This window comes from Colias eurytheme, chromosome 16, assembly GCF_061535395.1.
Source record: "Colias eurytheme isolate Ceu_HAF_F1 chromosome 16, ilColEury1 Martin Lab GWU primary, whole genome shotgun sequence".
Taxonomy (NCBI): domain Eukaryota; kingdom Metazoa; phylum Arthropoda; class Insecta; order Lepidoptera; family Pieridae; genus Colias; species Colias eurytheme.
The window spans coordinates 8,261,421-8,284,531 of NC_142995.1; the positions used below are offsets into that span (position 1 = coordinate 8,261,421).

At 32.2% G+C, this 23,111-nt stretch overlaps 1 protein-coding gene across 9 annotated transcripts in view; it reads right to left on the minus strand.

Moving 5' to 3' along the window:
* Positions 1-23,111, minus strand: part of Hil (peptidase hillarin) — a 50,982-nt gene that overhangs the window by 16,897 nt on the left and 10,974 nt on the right. For all 9 annotated transcript variants that reach the window (XM_090111293.1, XM_090111296.1, XM_090111295.1 and 6 more), the window contains exons 3-4: positions 22,849-23,038; positions 11,554-11,744 (exon numbers count right to left, since the gene is read on the minus strand). In XM_090111293.1, coding sequence (XP_089967419.1) covers positions 11,554-11,744; positions 22,849-23,038 — 381 coding nt within the window. The remainder of the gene's footprint in view (positions 1-11,553; positions 11,745-22,848; positions 23,039-23,111) is intronic.

A 23,111-nucleotide genomic window follows, 5' to 3' on the forward strand; every position in this document is an offset into this window, starting at 1 on the left:
ATCACTTTTGAGATCAATTACTAATTACGTACGTATTTTAACTCGTCTCAATTAGTGCCCTATCTCGGTACAATGTAACAAAATTGTGTCTAGTTAGGCAAGTGCTGTTTTTAATGAATACGTAATACAGTATAGGTATTTATTATTTTAAACAAGTTTTATTATACACAGGGTTTTGTTTATATTAAGGTACACAATTCCTTTGTATTTTACATCGCAAAAATCTCTATATATAAAAATGAATCCCTATTTCTCTTGGTCACGGCTTCACGTTTGAACGGGTGTACCGATTTCATTAATTCTTTTTTTTATAATATTCCTTGAAGTTCGAGGATGGTTCTTAATATGGAGAGAAAATTTGAACATGTACCACGGGCGAAGCCGGGGCCGACAGCTAGTCTAGCTACCTCTTTCAATCTTTCCGTTGTATATGTATATCTATAAATAGCAAATGAAATAATCGCACTTAGGCTCATATTTTGAAAATAGACCTACGTTATTGGCATTTCACATTTGGCACATAAAAGCAGGCTAAAGGGTGTTAAAGTTTAACATTCCGTAGTCACAAAACACAAAGACATTTTATAACAGTCAAGGAGAATTATAAATTAATGAAGCACATAATTTGTAACTTATTTTTCTTAAGGTTTTATATTGTTTTTTATTCCGTCTATCATCGCGATCATTGACTTTACGGAGAAAGTTGTTAATTAGGAACGCCACTGATTGGCCTCCGATTGTGTAACCGAATGCAACAGATAAAATATTACAGACGATAAATTACATACATTTTTGGCGGGAAAAGTTATTAATAGTGGGTAGGTACTTTTTTTTATGTGTAGATATCATATTGAAAATATCAGTGTTCGTTTAATTTTTAATTTACCTCTGACATATTTACTGAAACTTTTTCTTTTGAATGTTAATCTATAAATAAATGTGCTAGATTCTCATTGTAGTATAAGTAGTATTTAAATTCTCGTATAATAAGGTCTTCATTATTTCTATATTATTGATGATGATATAAGATATATCTTTATTATTGAATTTCTTGATTAAGAATGTCGTTTGTTTATTTCCGTGATGTTAACTACAAATTATAATATAATTAAGGGCCGATTTTTCAATGCTTGGATAAAACTTGTCCGTCTAATAAAGTATTACACGATAATATTAAAATGTCACGTAAACTGTCAAATACGGGCAATTAGAATACGTTTTTAAAATGGTAGTTTTATGCATTATTCGACGAATAAGTTTTATCCAAGCATTGAAAAATCGGCCCTTAAAAGCGCAGTTATCTAATCCACACATTGATTTCGCATTAACCCAAATTTATTATATTTTCCACGTGTACAACTTTTTATAATGGACTTTTCTATTAAATAACAATTTGTTATATGTTTATTGATTATTAAATTAAATAATATACTTAATTGAAGATGAATTTAATAAAAAAAGGACAAAATCACAATATTCAACACGTGTAATGCGTTATTTGCAAACTATTGAGTTTTTTGAAGTGAAAACTTCTTTAGTGGCGTTGGGTACAAAATCTTAAACTCGCGTCAGGGCACGTGGCCTGATCGAAAAAGCGTAAGACTGATGTTTTTTTTTTAGCCCTTATATTCCATGCGTAAGACGGATACCATTCCAAAATATCAAACATGCTGAACGATTATAAAGAAGTTTTCACTTCTGCCGGCACTCCCGGAGTGCAACCCGTCTTTTTTTTATATAAATTTATCTATTTCCATTCCTTTGTAAGAATATTTTTAAAATCCCAACGTTTGTAGATAGTAATTTATAGGAAAGAACTTAGGGAAAGAATAATTAATCATAGGATGACAATGAAATAAATAAGTTTGTTTTATCTGTAGTTGAAGAGACGTGCAAATTAATACATTATCTGTGCTATGTAAGCTTTATAATATAATCACATCTTCTATTAGCACACAAAGTGCATCTTTGCGTTTGAATGTCCAACAATTGCTTATTTAAATAACAAAATAGTTCCTACATTTATAGAATTAATTCTATAACCCGCAAGGTTGCAATAATAATGGCTAATGTATGTTAATGTTTGTATTAAAATTTAAATGTTATTTTTAAATAACATTTAAATTTTAATTTTAGTAGCATAAAAAAGTTAAAAATAAATCTATGACACACATTTTCATCGTCTTGTTGTGGATAGAATAATATAGGTAATAAAAGATAATCCAAAGAATCCCAAATCTTGGCTATATGTATAATGTACATAAATGTGTTCTATGTTTTAAAAGGTTTAGATGTAAACCATCTTTACTAACTTAGATAGATTTTGTATCCGAGAAAAATAAAATAGAGTTAATAAAAAAAACAGTAGATTTTAGATTTACCTATTTCTCTACAATATTTTATTCTTATATTATCAATAGAAAACCTTCAGAACAGCCTTAGAACACGTTTTAACTGTATTCGCTATTCAAAGGCCTACACAATGTTAACGTATTTATGCAACATCGGCTTTAACCAATTTAATGGCGCCCACGCATCGGCGCATTAAACGATTATCAAATTTACAAGTTTCCACTAAAATTATATTACGTTTAGAAATTAAATTTATCGTTTATGTTAACAGCATGTGCAATTTATATTTATCAAAGATTTAGATACGATATTTCTTGGAGATACCGTCGTCTGTTAAAGCTAATTAGGGATAATATTAATTGTGTAATAAATTTCTATTTAAGTTCCTATATCTAATGCGTTTTCAATGTTTTACATTCAGTTTGATATTCTGGATGTGGCGTAAAAACAAATAGATAGCAGATATAATCTCGGGAACTACTGGTCCGATTTGAAAAATTCTTTCGGTGTTAGATAGCCCATTTATCGAGGAAGGCTATATAGGCTATAATATATCATCATGCTCATATCAATAGGAGCGGAGCAATGCGGGTGAAACCGCGGGGAACAGCTTGTATAATATATAGGTATACAGAAGCTTTAGTATACTTAGTTCATGCATGGGAAGTTTCACTTTTGGGTTATCAAATATGTACAGTAATGTACTTATTAATAATATTGTACGAATAATCAATTGTAGCATCTCTTATTAATTATGAGGTATAATTTAGTAAAACTCATAAGTAAGCAAAAAACTATTTCGACAAACGGCTTTGTATAATTTAATTTAATCTTTAAAATCACAAATTATTTATTGATTATCTAACATTACTAATACAAAATCGATAGCTCACATGCTTCGATAAGTCAAATATACACGTAAAAAATTTACACCGATCGTATCTCATACCAGCACGAAGCATCTCGGTTTTTGCTAAAGCCCAGGCATATGATTTATTCCTCACTGAATGGTGTACGGTATAATTCCCACGCCCGACGCTGGGTGCATTCACATGTTGCTAAGCTCATGTATTCAGGCATCAAATGCTGATTTGTGGACGGGTCGGTTTAGTTAAAACTAGCTGAATCACGTAGTTTCACTCGCGTTTAATTCGATAAACTAGCCTGGAAGTAATTTAAGATTTTCTTGTGTTCATTTTGTGTTAATCTTTCACGACTAAAATTATGGTTTTCAGCTTTAAAAGGTTCACAATTTCCACTTATAATATAGGTAAATAGATAAATCTCAAAAAGGATACTGCTTTATTTTATAGCCAAAACCCTAATGGAAGCGAAATAGGCGATTGAAATTTTGTACAGCAATGTAAGCGCAGGCTGCAATCTGAAAGCTGGTATTAATATAATCTCAAAAGGAGAATTTGATATTTCCAGAACCATTACTATTGTTGATATTGAGCCGCATCATTATTCACGCGTCAGCTTTGTAGATATAGTTTATCTATTATTTGAACTTACTAAGTTATGGTAACGATTGGCTTGGACTGTGATTGTCTATTAATTGTGTAGATACCGCCGTTATTGGGAATATTGCTATTTATAATTTATATATTTATACATTTATTTGTAAATATTCATATATCCTGAAATTATAATTTTAGACTATCTTCATAATATTATAGATGTCGTTACTCGTTACCAATGGAAAAGGAAATTAAGATCATTATAACTATAGGCCAATTATTGTAAAGAAGGTTTTTTTTTCAGCTATTGTTTTTCTCACAAACATGAATCGGTTTTGCAAAAAATGTCGTTATATTTTCTCGTGGTAACTGCGGATGTAATTAAATATAGATAATATACAATTGTAAACTCCGGAACTTCTAATCTTATCTTTATAAAACATACGCGAAACGAACAAACGCATCTGAAAACCGCAAAACGGAAGCTTGATATTCATACAAAGTTCCATAAATAGGCATTTGTAACTTTTTGGGTTGCGTGAAAGAGCAATATTTTTAGTCATGTTATTATGTCAGAATAAGCAAAGGGGTAGGTGGGCCTGGGGCCACCTGATGTAAAGTGGTCACCACCGCCCATAAACACCTGTAACACTATCTAGTGTTACAAGTGCTTTGCCAGCCTTTTATAGACAAATAAGCTCTTTTCCTTAGCTCTTTTCTTGAAGGCCCCAATGTCGTAGTTGTTCGGGAACACCGCAGGTGGCAGATCGAAAATTTCCTCATAATATTATGATTCCAATATTTTTTTTTTACGTTTACTACTGTACATCGGAGATCATATCTCTCCATTGGAATCAGGAAGTGACATAGACTAAAATGAATCGTTTAAATTGTTATTTATTACTTTAAAGTTTAATCTATTAAAATAGAGCAGTGTTTTTTTATTTATTTTAGCGAGTTCACAGATAGACAATAATAATTATAGATAATAATCATATAGATTCAATTAGTCAACGAAACACACCTACAGGGCCGTAACCACAGATCACAGAAACTATGGCCGTAACTATCTAGTAATCTATGCCCTTAGTCGCTTTAGAACCTCCTAAAGCGGTCATAAATTTTAATAATCTTACGGTAATGTTGGACGTGAGAATGAGAATTAAATCTTTTGTTACTTTCTGGGCTAAGTTTGAGGTTAAAAGGTTATTTAGATTTATGATTAAATCGGTTTGGGAATTCGCTTTCGTATTAATTCTATGAATGTTTTTGAAAACGAATTAACAGTTATAGCGGAACTTTAGAAGGTATTCGTTGAATGAAGCAAAATCTGATCAAAGAAGAAAAAAGAAAAAAGAAAAAAGGTAAAGATGGGTAAGATAATGTTTGTAGAATAGATATCAATAAGGTATATATCGTAATATTATGTATGTTGTGTTTTTATAAGTTTCTTCATTTTAGAATGTGCATTAGTTTGCGCTTATGTTTTATATCATGAAAACAAGTAAATATGTACAAACACTCTTTGTTTTTTAATATTCAGAGCAATTTATATTGCCAGTGTTCGACGCCAAGATCTAAACTTATTAAATCTACAGCCCTTTTGGTATAAAACTTCATTTGTTAAAAAACCGCCTTCACAATATTATGTAGGCTGTAGGGTATATCTCAATATCGTATTTCACATGTATCTTTTCCATTTCAAAACGAATCTTCATTAACAAAGCACATTAATGATATCTCTGATCTGTACCTATAAATACACTTAAAATAATCTCTATAATAACGAAGGTGTTACGTCAATCTATCTGTTCATTATATCGCTTGTAACGTATTATTGTTTTATATTACAGTTATTGTAGTTGTAGTAGCAGAGATAGCGGCATGTAAGCTTGTGAGTTGTGACCTCTTTCCTTTGACGGTGTTTCTTGATTATAAAAATCTCATTAAAATTAGGTAGGGCTTTTTTTTAAATGAAAAATACCTAAATGTAACAGTAAGAAGTATAAAAAGTACACTTTTATGAAAATGAGGCAAGTTTTGGTTTGTAATAATTCAAAAACTATAAGAACTATTTTTTAATTCTTTCGCTAGGAGTTTCAGTGAAAAACTTAGTATAAAATATATGTACTTTTAACGTTAAGTGCGAACAACACCGATGTTGTACCTGTAACTTTGATTGAATATTTATAAAATCAATCAAAGTACAGTCAGTAAGAATTATTTATGAGATCAAGTGTAAAAAAGTGGGAACATCGATGTAGACGTCATCAAGGCATGGATAAGATAGACAGCATAAATAGTCGATAATATTGACAAATAGCTTATAAATTATCTTAAAAAAAGCCTTTCAATCTTAGAAAATATAAAGTTAAATATTTGTTTTTAAACACAATTTGATTAAGTTTTACGTTTGAACACAGCGGAAAAAAATTTAATTCTACATTAATGTATGTGTTCTTAGATAATAAACTGTAAGTAGAAGGTCAATGAATCATAAAACATGCTCTATATCTATAAGTATTAATATAAATAATCGATTTATTTCCACCCCGCGACCTACTGCGTAGGCGCAAGGCCGCGCACCCACTCCGTCAAGCTTAACTTTACTTGCAGGTGACATTTGCGCTAGATACGTGGGCTATATGCACTTTTAGTTTTCAAATAATATTATTGATGCATTCTTTATCTTATTTTATATCAGGATATAAATTTTATTTTATTGTATGGATGCGTCATGTGTTTTATGTTTGAAAATAAGTAAAAATATATAAAAGTGTATATATGAAGTAAGACGATCAAAATCTTAATGAAAATCAGCATTGTGTGTAACAGATGATGTGTGTTTGTAGTTTCAATAGATACTTACTCTATAAATCTTGCCAAAAATTAAGTAGTAAATGAACCAAATTAATTGAAGCATAGAAAGTGTTCAATAAATAACAATAAGCACCTATAAACTACATTAAAGCGTGTATGTTTTACACGCATAAGGAGACAGTATAGTTGATAATGAGATGCAGAAAGCCTACGTAACTATATCGATGATAAATAATGGGTTTATTAGTAAAATCTGCTATTACAAGCCGTCAAGCTAGTTGGTATAATGAGTATTTATCGACTAAACTGTCGTTTACGTATTAGCGTGAGATGTATTGCACGATATTCTGTTTATATTTAATTTGTTATTTGTTGGTAAATTATGGTAAAATATTAATTATAGTAGTGAAATTAGGTTATATTTATGGTTATTGTTGATGGTTTGTCAATCTCTATGTCCTGTTACTCACCGCTTTTTTGCAATCGTTTCTAACCGTTTTTTAATTCATACAAAATGTATAAAATAACAAACGTGGTTTTAAAAATATATAACAAAACAAAGTGTCGTAAAATACATGCAGACGTAAAAATTATTTAGAGCATAAAATTTATAATTTAATATGTGGCTTGGTTCATGGGTTCTTCCCTTCAAACTAATATAAATGAGATAATTGCATTAACTTTCTGTTTTGCAAAGGGCATTAACTATAATGCAAGAGCGTTAGAAAGGTACAGTCTCACCTTGTAAAAACCAATAAATTAATCGCACTGACTCTCAATGAAACCTACGGATATAAGTGACATTATAATCACATTAATGACAGTGAAACCAGTGCGAATCAACCTTGACTGAGCCGAGTCCAGATGTCATATGGGTTAGACTTTCTTAAATACCTAACTCACTTTCTTCATAATATCTCGATGTAATGCTGGCTGCACAAGTTTGCTATTTGCATACGACATGCATGCATGCTCAAAAATGACGTTTCAGCATGCATGTCATGTAGAATTTAAAAATTCAAATTTCGAATTTTCGATGTCAAATAGCATGACATTTTAAAAACTTCAATTTCGAATTTTCGAAAATCTTAAAAGTCTATATTTTTGATCAACCAATGACGTTTGGAGAAGATAGTCTTTATTTATGGTAAGTTTTATATGCTTTTTTGATATTATTGGATATGTATTTGTCTATGGCCACTTTATTAATTCGAAATAATACACAACAATAGATAAAATTACACAAAAGCTTATTATATAGCTGCATGGTATCATTATCTGCTACACGCTAACACGGTTTCAAGTATGCATGACTAAACAATTGTATACGATTATTGCACATGCATCGGGTATTAACTGTCATGCAAATTGGACAATCATCTAGATCGTGTGTGCTAGTAGAAAATTAACATACCGCATGTAAACATACTATGAAAGTTAAGCCTTAAATTATGTATTTCATGACTCCAGGTGTTAATATCTTAATGATCTGTGTTGTAAATGATTATTATAAGGCTGTAATATTTTATTGATAATGCACGCTTTCGTATTGCAAATATAAACGTGTTTCGCTTGGTTTGAAAGAAGCGTTAGATTTTTAATTACCCAGGCTTAGTGTAGGTTAATGATTGTTTGAATAACTGTTTAGTATATGTATAATAATGTGTGGTGACATATTGTATTTTTTAGTAACCATAGAGCGGGCGAGAAGCACCGTATTATGAAAATAGATTATTTTGGATACTATTAAACAATAATTTGGAAAATCCAAAAGTGCACGCCTCATAATTTTTTTTAATAAATATTTATTAATTATTATTTTTGTTTATTTAATAACAATTAAACCACATCGAATCAGACCCTGAAAAATGAAAGGGTTCTATTCCTGAGCATACTCAAGCGTAAGAGAAAATAAATAATTTGGAAAATCCAAAAGTGCACGCCTCATAATTTTTTTTTAAATAATTATTTATTATTTATTATTTATTATTTTGTTTATTTAATAACAATTAAACCACATCGAATCAGACCCTGAAAAATGAAAGGGTTCTATTCCTGAGCATACTCAAGCGTAAGAGAAAAAAAAAGACTCGATTAGTAAAGTATTTCGGTCGCTATCGTGTTAACAAGAAAAAGGATCCGCACATACAGACACACGGACGTCCAAGACAGAACTTTTTTAAACTGTTTTTTAACTAGTTTAAATAACAAAAATGACATCAAAAATATCATGAACGTTAAAAATAGTGTTTTTTCTTAATATGTGTGTGTATGTATTATCTTACAAGTGCAATGTATGATACATAAAGACATTTTAAGTTTGAAAAATCAGATGTTTTGCGCGAAGTGACAGTAGTACCCACCTCAACGCTTCGCTTATGAGGCGTGCAAAAAAAGACTCGATTAGTAAAGTATTTCGGTCGCTATCGTGTTAACAAGAAAAAGGATCCGCACATACAGACACACGGACGTCCAAGACAGAACTTTTTTAAACTGTTTTTTAACTAGTTTAAATAACAAAAATGACATCAAAAATATCATGAACGTTAAAAATAGTGTTTTTTCTTAATATGTGTGTGTATGTATTATCTTACAAGTGCAATGTATGATACATAAAGACATTTTAAGTTTGAAAAATCAGATGTTTTGCGCGAAGTGACAGTAGTACCCACCTCAACGCTTCGCTTATGAGGCGTGCAAAAGTAAAACCAGATAGATTTTACTAAAGTACAATTTGTTGAAAATGTGAGTTCTGGCTCCCTTTATGTAATGTATTTACCTATGACTGTAACCATTTATAGTTTTATACCATAAAAGAAAGCCACTCATAAACAGAAAAATTAAGAATATAACCTAAGTTTACTTCAGCAATGATTACCTACCACAGTTACCTACCATGTCAATCAACTTTACAACGCACTTAACAATGTGTTTTGATTTTCCATCAAGTGCGTCAAATGAATGATTCATTCACAAGGAATTACCTGATAAATACCTCTTTTATCAGATAGAAAATATCTATGGAAGTCCGGTTTTCTCCGGCGAGGACGCGCGAGGCCCAGATTCAACTGACATGTTTTATTCAATACCACACGTCAAGAAATGAGCGCCAAAAATAAAAGACAAATATATTCTTGTTCTGATTCAATGAAATTATACATTATTTATTGTTAATGTCTTTTTGTGTTGTAACATTGCTTTGTTTGGTGTTCCGTAATTCAGAGAAATGCACATTTTTGATTTTGGAGCTAAGCACAAAAACATACAGATAGTTACTATATATGTACTTATAAATATGTATATTTAGTATAATGAATCCCTTTTAAGAAATAAAAAATATTTTTGGGAATGTATTTAACAACAGTTAGTTGCACGAATTTACTCTAAATTTGCTTTGGATGAAAAATATGTTTTTTTTTTGTTCTTTTGGTAGTTTTATACATCAATTAATGATGTCAAAATTTTGAGCAATATACATACGAATTAAATCGTTAGGAAGGATGAAGTAACATTCGATCGTGCTAAATTATGCCAAAATTACGTAATATGTCTATATGAATCAATGACCAGCTAGGGCCCGTGGAGCCTGACCATGTATGGTCACTGCCCATGTTCTAACTTCTGACCAATGACTTTTTTACCAAAACCCGTAAAACTGTGTCGTAATTGCCGTTTTTGTCGTATCTCTATTTGGATAGACGATTTTTATTTTTTATAGACTCATGGATAGAGCGTATTTTTAACGAATCGTTTTTTTAATTATTTCGAATTTGGAATAGCTTGTCGATGGACCAAGCTATTTCTTATTTTTAATTAAATTCATTTTGCGGCAGTTAATTTAGAGCAAAAAATCTAATGAAAATCTAACAATTCTGTATAGAAACTTAACTTTTGCTTTTTGGCACGAGATATTGATTGAGAAATTTTATTATAATACTTATGTTATTTCAAAATGTTAAGCAACAAAACGTGTATAAATTCTAGACTAGAGAAAACTGTCTAGGATTTAGCAGTTTTACATTGTGAATTAATTTTATTGGTTTAATACGATTTGTGCCATTTTACAAAAGAAAACACATAGAGCTTGCGAACGTACATAGGCACAATTTGTAATCACCAGAAAAAAAAATATTGTAAAAATATTTTATCATTTTATTTTTTTCACACACAAGTTCGAATAATCTGTTTAAATTCATCCCATCTAATCTTTTTTGCTTTATCTGTACATGGATCTGTTGTTTATCCATTAATTGACACACGCGTGAGTTTTTAGCAAGTTCTGTATTTGGAAACCACTAAAATAATAAGGAGTCAATGAAACTGTCTAGTGTGTATCTACATAATAATAATAACTCGTAAGATTTAAATTGTTGACTTGTGCATTAAAGCTGCCATTCACAGTACAGACAAGATAAAGTTAATGCTGTTCACGCCGCGATGACGAAAGTTGCATACTACACACGTCGGGTCGGGCTACCAAACCTTATTTGGCGCCGAGATTTAAAACGTGCACAGATTAAAAAGTAGGTAAATAAACCGTGTTACCATATTCATATTTTCTCCTTTTAGTTTAGGGTGGTTGAGTTGTATCTGATTTACTTTTCGATTAAAGATTTTGCAGCAGTTTGATTTATTATAGTTGTCCGGTAATTGTAATTTGGTTGTATTACAGTTTGATAGATGTGTATGAATTAAAATAACAATATTTTTTCATGAAAAAAGGTGAGATCATACCTACTGTATAATGTTTTTTCTACAGTGTGTATTGTGTAACTTTTACTTCCTTTTCCCTTTCCATTTTTTCAATCTATCCCGGTCTACACATAATATAACTAAGACAAGTCTTTTTAAGTCCTAAACCTTAGTTAATTAATAGTATAGTATTATATTATATTATCTGTGCCTTATTATTCAAACTTACCAAATAACAATCAATCGGTTTCTCCCTCGGCCTGTGGTAGGCCTTCTGCAGCTCCGTCTGTTTGAGCGCATGCGCAATGTGCAGCGCGCTCGCGTCGAACCGCCCGTACTGGTAGTCGGGCGTGTCGCGGGACAGCTCGCGAGCGGGCGAAGCGTGCACGCTGCCGCCGTTCGTCGCGCGGGTTGGGGATACTAAGGAAGAAGATTTAAATTAGTATAAACTATATAGAATCATACATATTATATAATACAAGAAACTGGGTAGGTAATTGGGAAACAAGCTAGTTCATAGTAAGTACCTATACCTACATAATTATTGGATATGGTTTTGTTTTAAAATACGTTATAAGTACGAGTAGATATTATAAACGTACTGCTCAAACGTGCTTAATCCTAATTTAAATGCTTATGTTCATTTTCAAGTTGCTTAAAAAATGCGCTTCTCTGTTGAGTAATTGCTCTACATATTAGGCTTTTTCCTTTGTATCGTATACTAGCTGCTCCGCGCGGTTTCACCCCCGTGGCTCCACTCCTGTTGCCCGTAGCAGGCCTCCGTCACTCGCTCAAGGTCGCGCTATAAGTGCCTACCGCACAGTAGGTCGGTACCGACCCAAGCGGCAGATGGTTGGCACACGCGAGACTGCGCACCCGCGTCACGTTTCCCGCGCTCGCTACCAAGATGCCCGGTTATTGCGATGTGGACGGGTGTCGGAGTTCAAGAGTGAATAACAAGGAATTGTCTTTTTTTCAATTGCCTAAACAGGAACAGGCTACTTTTTATCCAGGAGACACATATAGCGGGTCCACGCGGGTGAAACCGAAGGAAACAACAGCTACTATCAATAAGATTTCATTTTTTTTATTGTATAATGTAACAAATATAATTAACAATAAAAAATTAAGTGTTTCAGCAACTCTGTGTTTAATTTACGCGCTCGGTACAACCCTAAAGTTTTCGTTTGATGACGCAATCACGCGGCGTGCGCGGGAAACTCGCTTCTCGGTGCGTGTTCGTAGAGTACATTTCTTACTGCAGCCGAGTTGCGGCGCATTTTGTAGGTACATATAGCGTAGGTATTTTAGCTTTTGTATGGGAGTGATGTATCTGTTACGAAGTAACTATTCTCTAATCTGTGCCCGTAGCGTGATGAAATATAGCCTATAACCTTCCTCGATAAATGGGCTATCTAACACCGAAAGAATTTTTCAAATCGGACCAGTAGTTCCCGAGATTAGTACGTTCAAACAAACAAACTCTTCAGCTTTATAATATTAGTATAGATTATTCACTAATAGACTTTTACTAAATGTGTTCAAAATTGATTTGATTTCCCGCTTCCGAGATAGGTGGAATTTGAAAGTGAAAGATATCTATATCTGCATATTATCAACTGAAGCGTTGTATATGTCTTAATGTTGATACTATGGATCGTGCAACGAATTTTCCTGTCTATTTGCCGTTCAACAAATCACATATTCTGCTAAACAACCATACACAGATACTCATTGTATCCATATACTTTACCAATTAAAATTCCTTCATAACGATTGCAATCAGATAAATACCTATTATAAAGATAATGACGTAATATAGGTAGCCGGTATGAATGCAACGGCTGTTCGAATAGACGTGATTATATGATATGAAGCTTGCCTTGTATGACCGTTAGATCTCTATGAGACCTTGTTATAATATACCTAGTTAGCGTGCTGGTTATGCCCCGCGGCGGCGTCTGTGCGATATGGGAACGAACGTACATTTTGAGTAGGTGTGCAAAATTTTATACAAAATTCGTAGCGTAAAGGTATCTAGGTATAAATAGGACTAAACACATACATAGGTACACAAAAGCACATATTTTGTGATTCTGACGATAGTTTCAAGTGGTTTCTTAGTCCGAAAATCTATAAAAGTATTTTTTTCTGAATATATTAATATCAAATTTCTATTATAGAGAGAGAGAGAGATTAAAAGTAAATCAAACATCAAACACTGTTATTTCCACAGACATAGATAGACTACGCAAGTACCGCGATCTGTATGAAAACCAAGCGTGTCATATTTTTTGTACTGACCTTGACGCGTTATGACGTCACGAGCGCTTTTTAGTGATGGTAATTTCATTTTACGCTAAATCGATTAGGACGCCACTCGCGCGGCGATTCTAGTATCGTCCTATCCCATCGAAGTAAATCGAAAGAAATCAGATCAAACTAGATCTATGTCTAAGAGGTAATTAAATAAATGAATCGTAATCGATTACTAAATCGATTCAAGACAGAAAAATGATAATTACCATAGACAGAGGAATGATAAAATAAATTTATAAACCTTTTAATATTCTAACAAGTAAACTAATGTGTTTTAGCTTTTTCTTACATATGCCCATTGAGTTACCGTGTACTACGTACTAGAGAGGCCATCGAAAGAAAGTAATGAAACTGTCAATCAATCAATCTTTATGTCCCGTTGCATCAATCCATTTTTCTTTTATGTTCGGGTTACTTGGAAAACTGAAAAAACAAACATAGTCTAAGCAATAAGGAGTTTTGACAAAAAAAATCTATGCCTTTTTTTCTGAAAAATTGCTCCTTCAAATTATCATTTTTCTGTTCGATTATAAAATCGATTAGAATCGAGAACTGTTGCATCAAATGAACATCACTAACCACAAAATTGGACAGAAAAATGAGAACAGAAAAATGAGAAGACGCTATTCATTGCTTGTTATCATACGACTCGATCTTTACCGTGCCAAGTAAAAGCCGCAATGTATTCCGAATCATTTCGTATGATTTGGTATCCGTGTTTGTCACGATCGTTTTCCACAGATATTCTTTATTTGATTTTAAAATAAATAGTGCATATTCTGATTAGAAAATTACTTACCGGTGGAAGGAAACATCTCTGCTAACTCGGCCACTCACAGCTGTGGAGTTTCTACAGTTTATAACGGCGTAATTCGGCATTTTACTTTATTCAGCTTCACGTCTTTCATTCTTGATACATGTCTGTGGTTATTTCTGAGTGACATAAAAGTGAATCTGTATAATTTAGCCTTGATTTGTTGCAATTTACAAGAATAAATTATCTAGTATTTACTTATAAAAAACGAGTTACGTGATTTGCTGCTTTCAGAGCAATTAGTGACTATCAAATTCACTGCTATCAAAAGCTATGAAAATAACCTTAGTAGGTATAAATTTCGAACATTTATCTATATTTGGACACAAGCACCATAACCAAACAAACTTCTACTAGCACACTTTGTTATGTAATTCTATACATATTCCAAAACTAACTCTATACCTTCAACACAAGTCTTCAATTAGTTTAACAAACGTTACCATGCCAACCACCATACGCTTGAAGCATGTATTTTTTAAACCGGTTTACTAGTAGACCGGGAGATACTGACACAAAATTTCGAGTCATTTGTAACAGGATGGCGGTTCTACAGGGGTCTTAGTACGCAATGACAAAAATAAAAACGATGGTGTGAACGCTGGTACCGGCGGCTTAGTCGCGTGGGCGTTAGTCGAACTCGTCGGAAAAATAGCGAAGTCAAACGATTTGTAACACAAAAATTTTAGAATTTACCGATAGCCCATAAAAAAGAAGTAGGCGGTAGTGTCATGCCATACTTTTCCGGTGTGACTTACAGCCCGCCATACCGACGCGAATGTGTTGATTTAAAAAAAACAATTCAACCATTTGTACCAGGCTAACTTTTGCACAGGTAACCATCGTCGTGCAGCCATTTACGAAATTCGCCATGCCATACTTTTCGGACGATTCCAAATGGTCGCCATACCGCCGAAAATCTGCAAATTTTTTTTTTCGCCGAACCACTTGTAACACCCTAAATTTTTTTTTCAACAACTCCTGAATTATTATAAATAGAAGTGTGATAATGCCATACCTGTGGGAGGTATGGCGAATGTGTATAAGATTTTTTTTTATTGTATGATTTTATTCGTATTTTGAACGATTTGTAACAGTATGGCATTAATCTTTCCTATAAGTTTGAGGTTCAACAAATATAAATACAAAATTTCAAAGATCTAGGTGGTAGAAATCTTCACTTCTATAAATTAATAATAAATTTATTTATGAAGTATGGCAGCACTTTTTCCCCCTACTAGAAGTATGGCAAATATAATAATGGTCACATTTTATCAAATACTCTCCAAAAATTCAAATGCAATACTGGTACCAAAAGTTTGGCGAAAAAAAAAATTTTTGCAGATTTTCGGCGGTATGGCGACCATTTGGAATCGTCCGAAAAGTATGGTATGGTGATTTTCGTAAATGGCTACACGACGATGGTTACCTGTGCAAAAGTTAGCCTGGTACAAATGGTTGAATTGTTTTGTTTAAAATCAACACATTCGCGTCGGTATGGCGGGCTGTAAGTCACACCGGAAAAGTATGGCATGACACTACCGCCTACTTCTTTTTTATGGGCTATCGGTAAATTCTAAAATTTTTGTGTTACAAATCGTTTGACTTTCGCTATTTTTACGACGAGTTCGACTAACGCCCACGCGACTAAGCCACCGGTACCAGTGTTCACACCATCGTTTTTCTTTTTGTCATTGCGTACTAAGACCCCTGTAGAACCGGCATCCTGTTACAAATGACTCGAAATTTTGTGTCAGTATCTCCCGGTCTATAGTGCAATTGATAAATTTAACTTATACCTGTGCTTATACATCACATACATGGGTAAATAGCAATTGGTATGTGTTTCATATCCTTATTTTAATTGCCGTTGAGCTGAATATTGGAGGAATTCGTATTAATTGGTAAATGAACATTTTTGGATTAGGTGTATGCAATTTTGTATTAAATGTTTAAAAAGAGGAAATTGTTAAACAGGGGTTTTTGTTGTGTAGAGAAAATTCAAACGGGTAAAGAAATATTTTTTAAAGTTGGAATGGAAATTCGGAAAATATTTAAATAATTTAAAAGCAGTATTTTGTTTCTCAGATATTATTTTACAGTGATTGAAAGAAACTGTTTGTTACACAATGATATTTTATGTATAGATACGTTATATACTCACAATATATCTAAAAAAAATGCTTCATATGCAGTGTCAGGCACACACAAATGCAATTTTCATTTTACTTAATTTATTACATTGACAGACTGTATAAGAGAGATGGCTCTAATAAAATAATATAAACAAAAAAAGACAAAGATAGTTTGTCACTTCCGCGCAGGTGTAAGCAAAAGTCATAAGAATTCACCAATTAAATATAAATAAACAAATAGTTGCCATGGTAATTGGCATAGACTAACGACACAGAAGGTTCAATGTTATAGATGTTAGGTTTCCTACACAAGTAAATAAATGTGACAATTTCATTTACTATTTTATGATTATTATGATGTCGTACAAAAAAAACTTTTTTGGAGATATTATAACTGTATTAAGTATTTATTACTAGCTGTGGTGTTCGTTTTCGGTCATCATCGTTTCACCCGATAAACATTTCACACCACCGAGCATTTCACCACTGCTGAGCATACTGCATAGTCCTCCTTACAGAACTCCATAAGGACCGATCTTACGCTATTCGTTTCAAGGCAGTTCCCGAAACCCGTACAAGGTCATCACTCCAACTTGTAGGATAATAATTATAATAATAGTGGTGTCTAGATGAAAAAAATGGATGAAATAAAAGAAAGGATGAAGTATAAGCCTTTTTTATCTAAAACACAAATAAAATTTATGTTCAATAGCTATTTACAGAAAAGCAAATAGCATTTTTCGTCAGTAACGATAATCTTTTCTTTAATGTATACGTATATTCAACATCATTTTTGCAAACAAACATTTTTGCCATCACGATTTCATTGTATATAATAAATAGATATATTTGTTAATTATATGCACTGTGTGGATTTAAATATTAAAATAATCAAGTATTTACTCAAATCGAAATTAATAAAATAACCGTTCTATTTTCAATAATCGTATCTACATGATAATCTTTGAACACAGTGTACGCTAGCTTTGTCACACTAGTGATTGAAGCAATGTTTTATCCCTTTCATTATTTCAATACACGTGTCAAGCAAGTGTCATTCATAAAGAATTGTAAATTGTTATTTTTACTCTTATACTGTAATAATTTAATATATTTTGCTGTGATATGATATTCCTTTATCTTTCTTTATTTTTGCACGAATACGTGCACTTTCTGAACACACAGGAAGGCATTTTCGACAACTTTAATGTACCTATCGGCACATGCGCTCACTGGGACCGGTGACAATCTGACTGATTGCATTGGTCCCAAATAGGACCAATTCACGGAATCAGTTTTGGTGCGTTGATGACGTATCTACCTCTTGTTTCTATATATAATATCATTGTTGTTACATAAAAATATGTGCAATATATAAACATAAACTATGTGAAAGTAAAATCGCGAGGCGACTTGTATTAAATCTATTTCATTCATTGATTTACGAGTACAAGAAACTTGATGCAGATTGGCCGTTTTATGTCTCGTGAGACTTTGTTTTTCATAATAAATATTAACTGAACGAACATAGAATGATATGAGACTGAATTAATGACTTTTTTTAAACAAAAAAAAACACGTCTCAGAAGTGAAACTTCTTTTGAAAGATTCCAAGATAGGTACTAAAATCGTCGCCTTACTCATAACGCGACGGTATTGCCATGACGCGACCTTGAAATTTTACTCTAAACGCGCCTGAAGAAGTTTCACTTCACACGTTAAAGTAAAACTTTTATAAGTTATAAATTATAAATGACTAGCTTTCCACCCGCAGCTTCGCCCGAGCAGTCAAAGAAAAACCCGCATAGTTCCCGTTCCCGTGGGATTTCCGGGATAAAACCTATCCTATTTCCCGGGATAAAAAGTAGCCTATGTCCTTTCTCGGGTATCAAAATATCTCTATACCAAATTTCATGCAAATTGGTTCAGTAGTTAAGGCGTGATTGAGTAACAGACAGACAGACAGAGTTACTTTCGCATTTATAATATTAGTATGGATTTACCTAAGTAACAGATTTAATTAGCTTCTCTCCGCTAATCTTCTTCTATAAATAAAAAAAAAATATTTAAATAATTTCACATGCGGTGAGATGATGTTTAAAAAAGTTTCTGCCCGGGGCTTCACTCGCCTCATGAAAAGCACACGCAATTTCATCTAATAGTTTTTGTATTATACAGATAAATAGATAGACAAAAAAATGTTGCGTACGGACATCGCTCTGTTACAATATTATTACACTAAATATGTAGGTACATAAATACATAGATTAAACATACTTACAGAAGCGACATCTTCAAATGAGCGCTACAGTATATGTGTAATCTATATAATTAGCTGTAGTATGTACACCTGTATTTCAACACCCATATGCTCTCAATATGGTATAGGCGACATTACAAAATGCCCATTTAGCTGTTCAAATTATAACATGTGCGTAAATAAGGTATTTCCTTGGTATTAAGAGCTTATTTGCAACTGGAAAATTATATGAATGAATTGTAACAGTGAAAAACTAACGTTATATTCACATCTTTGGTCTATACATTAGTCTATGTCTATACTAATATTATAAATCTAAAGAGTTTGAACGCGCTAATCTTAAGAACTACGGGTCCGATTTGAAAAATTTATCAAATTAAATATAATATCAAATTAGGACCAATAGACGCGGTTTTACCAGCAATGCGGGTAAAACCGCGAGGCACAGCTAGTATTTTAAATTTATATTATGTTTTTCTTATTATAAATTCCTAAATTTTATTAGCTATCTAATTCAATTAAATTTTATCTTTATCCGATGTATCATGTAATCAAGTTTATTAATTTGTAAACAATACTTATAAGATTGAGAAGGGAGATACAATATGTCAATAAAAACGTATTTCTCACAACTTGCTGTATATTTACTTTGTAAACAAGGAAACAATTTCATTGTTATCAACCAATAAATCTTATTATTATTACATTAACCTTACGATTGATCATAAGAAGGTAAGTTTTTTGTCTTAGGTATACATATTTTTTTGTAATAAAACCTTAATTATTACCTAAACTAGTCTAGGCAATCTGTCTGTTACCGTTCAAAAGATAAATCATATAATAATACGTTTATAATTATAATTATATATATGTGCATTATATTTTTCATTTTATAATGTTATTGATTTTTGCTTGTATATTTAGAAAACTGTTAATTTGAGAAATTTTTGCCTGTAGTTAGACTTCAAGTGAAACGGTTTTATAGAGTTTCTCTATCGTGATAAAGGCAATTAAGCATTTGAACTTATAATGGTTCCGTTGTATAATATCACAACCTAATAATTTCGTTGTATTAGAACCGTGGCCAGAATTAACATCTAATTTCTGATAGCGATGTTTTATAGCCTTACATTTTAGACCCCCATTCCTAGAAAGGACAGACATACCCAAGTAACTTATTGTGAACTCCCTGAATTTTTATAACATAACTGCATAAATTGTGACTCTCTCTGTCATAATTAATAACTAAATTTAAAAATAAATGAAGCAACGACAGTGTAAGTTTTCTATTTAATTGTATAATAATTCATCTCTGGCATTCACGCCAGTCTACAAATTAAGTATACTTTCATGAACACGACATGTTACACTAATTACCAGCTTAATATTATGCTACATTTGGCGTATTACACAAGAGATATCCAAGAATTCAGTGATTGTTTGATCTCGTGCGTGTACAAGTGACGATTACTAAATCGCGAGCGAGTGTGGCACAAACATTTTTTACCTAAAACTTTCTTAACTTGCCGCTGCGTTTGCAATGCAATAGTTTTTTGCCCAATAAATAATGTGCTGAACGTGATTTTTATGGTAATTGTGAATAATTTATTGCCAAATAGAAAAGTTGTTTCGCTTTGATATTGTTGTGAAATGTCTTGTATTGCTCAATTAATGAGACTGCATAGATATAGGCAAATTATGTGCAATTGATTTCAACTGAAAGGGGAAAGTCGTTAATGATTGTCTACACAAAAGGTGTAAATTATGAATGTATGGAGCACGATATAGTCATGTTAATTTAATTACTATTGTTAAATTTATGTTCACTTTCAGTTGATAATTAATCGAATTAAGCCTAAGCGTTATTCAACCAATTAAAATCATTAATGCAACTAGAAGATTTATTTTATTATCAATACTTATTAAGTTATTAACAATATTAATTTTTAGACTTCAAGCCAGCATTACTATCTATTAAAGTTTGCCAACACTGTTGTTGTTTTCTATTTCAGCATTACAACAGCTGTTCGTGAAACGGAGGCGTGTAACGACTGTTTCTCACGGTAGATTTTAGCATAGGTCAAAACGCAGGCTGGTCCACAGTCTAAACCGTATGCTATTTAGTATTTTGTGCTTTCGGTCACTGGGCTGTCTCGAGGAATGCGGCCGCCTTCACAGCAAGTTCCTCCATCTCTTTCGAACTTATAGGTCGACACTCCTCTTTGTATCGAAGATTTGCGAAATGTGCCGACGATTTCACGTGCTGGTACCGTTTGTGCCTTCTTCGGAAGTCCGACTGGATTCTTTCAGGTTGCTGATTACTGATTAGATCGTGCAAGATTAACTGAGGCGTCAACATTCCGAATACGTGTTGGGGGAAATGTATAACATTTTAAGGTAGAGGATGTTGATAGTTATCTTGTTGTATTTTGAATATTATAGTTATGTTCAAAATTTATAATTTATAGGAAATTGTACGAGGAAAAGATTTTTGTTCATAAATTGGATTTGAAGTAGGTATTGCGGCGCACTTATTTTCGACGTAGCAGTATTATTTTTTTGATTTGCATTGACGTGCTACCATATAAAATATATTTCTTAAATTAGAAAATCTTGATTTAGTTTCTTTTAGTTCTCAAATACAAGCCATTTTAATAATTTTAAGCATACCATAATAACTGAAAGAATGAAATATTATAAATTATAATATAATTGTGTTGTATGCAATAAAGATTATAAATAAATAAATATAATCCGTACATCGATGACAGGGATATCAAACTATATAACCATTTTAAATTTAATATTTTTTTATTATATTCTATTAAAATATAAAACGCGTATTAGCATCAAGTTTAGAGTTTAGACGTATAAATCTAGCGCCATTGTGTGTGGTCAATAAACTGTAACGAAGCCCGCGGCGCAAGGTCATGTGAATTGTTTCAAAGGATTTAGACATGATTCATTTAAAATATATTAATAACTAAACAGCCTATTTATTCTTACAATTTAAGCTCAATGGAAATAATGAGTATAGTGTAGGTATAGTATCACAGTTAAAAATCATCTGTGGATTCTCGTCTGATTGCAGAGTTGTAGAGCCTCTAGATATGGTTCTCAGTTATAAATTATAATAATTAGTAACCTAGGTATGATGAATTGCATCAATATATTTTTTGCATCGAATTAAAGTGCATTAATAGTAATTTGCTTTAATAAAGAAGTAAATTAAGGTTGACCACTTTTTGTATGAATTTGAGTAACTTATTAACAGGACCGAGATTTTTTTCTTTTTTAATTAATATTTAATATCTACATGGCATTTTTAAAACGATTTAGCTTTAAAATTCCTTCATAAATAGTGATGTATATTTATCTATAATTACATAAAAATTGATATCCTGTGTATCGCAGATATACTTTGACCAAAATTGCACTTTTTAGCGCAAATCACATGAAATAGCACAGATATGGAATATCGTTTTCCGTTCGTATGCAATTCAATACATAACATCCTGAGTTATCCTACATAACATCTTAAAAATTTGTATATTCCAATCGTTTAGATACAAAAATTGATTGCATATTATTTAATAAAAAATACTTTCGTAAATAGAGAGCAGTGGTATCAACAGCTTTCAGAATTCATATTTATTTTATACATTACAGAAACAAGCAAAAATGAACATTTATTTTAAGTACCAAATATGAAATACGAAGTATTAGTTCGGTACTTAAATATTTTTTTCGATTTAAGTACATAATTTTTTTGCGAAAAACAAATCACGTAGGTCATTTTTCTATAGGTACATAAACTAAGCGTTCTCGTAATTTTATCAATAAATAATGATAGATCCATGGTAGATCGCTAGATTGGCCACTTTGCTCTTTATGTTAAAGATTGATTATAGGATTAAATAGTAAAGAACGCGTAACAAGTAACAACGAACGTACAATGCTCGAGCGAAGCAAAAAGCACTTTCTTTCAATACTCACATTCTGTCTCATGACTGTTCCTTGCGTGTCCCCGTATCTGCTCATTCACATAGTTATTGCTCTTGGGCACATTGAGCGCACTTCGAATGCCCACGGAGGAGTTATCGAGGTGCCCCGGCCCGATCTTTGGCACATGACTGGAACAGTACACTTCTTTGTCTTCTGTCCAATGCTGGTTGTTGTAGTATGTCTGGAAATATAAAGAATATTGAGTATTAGTTACCAGGGGAGGTTTATGTTTGAAATTCTTATTATAAGGACTC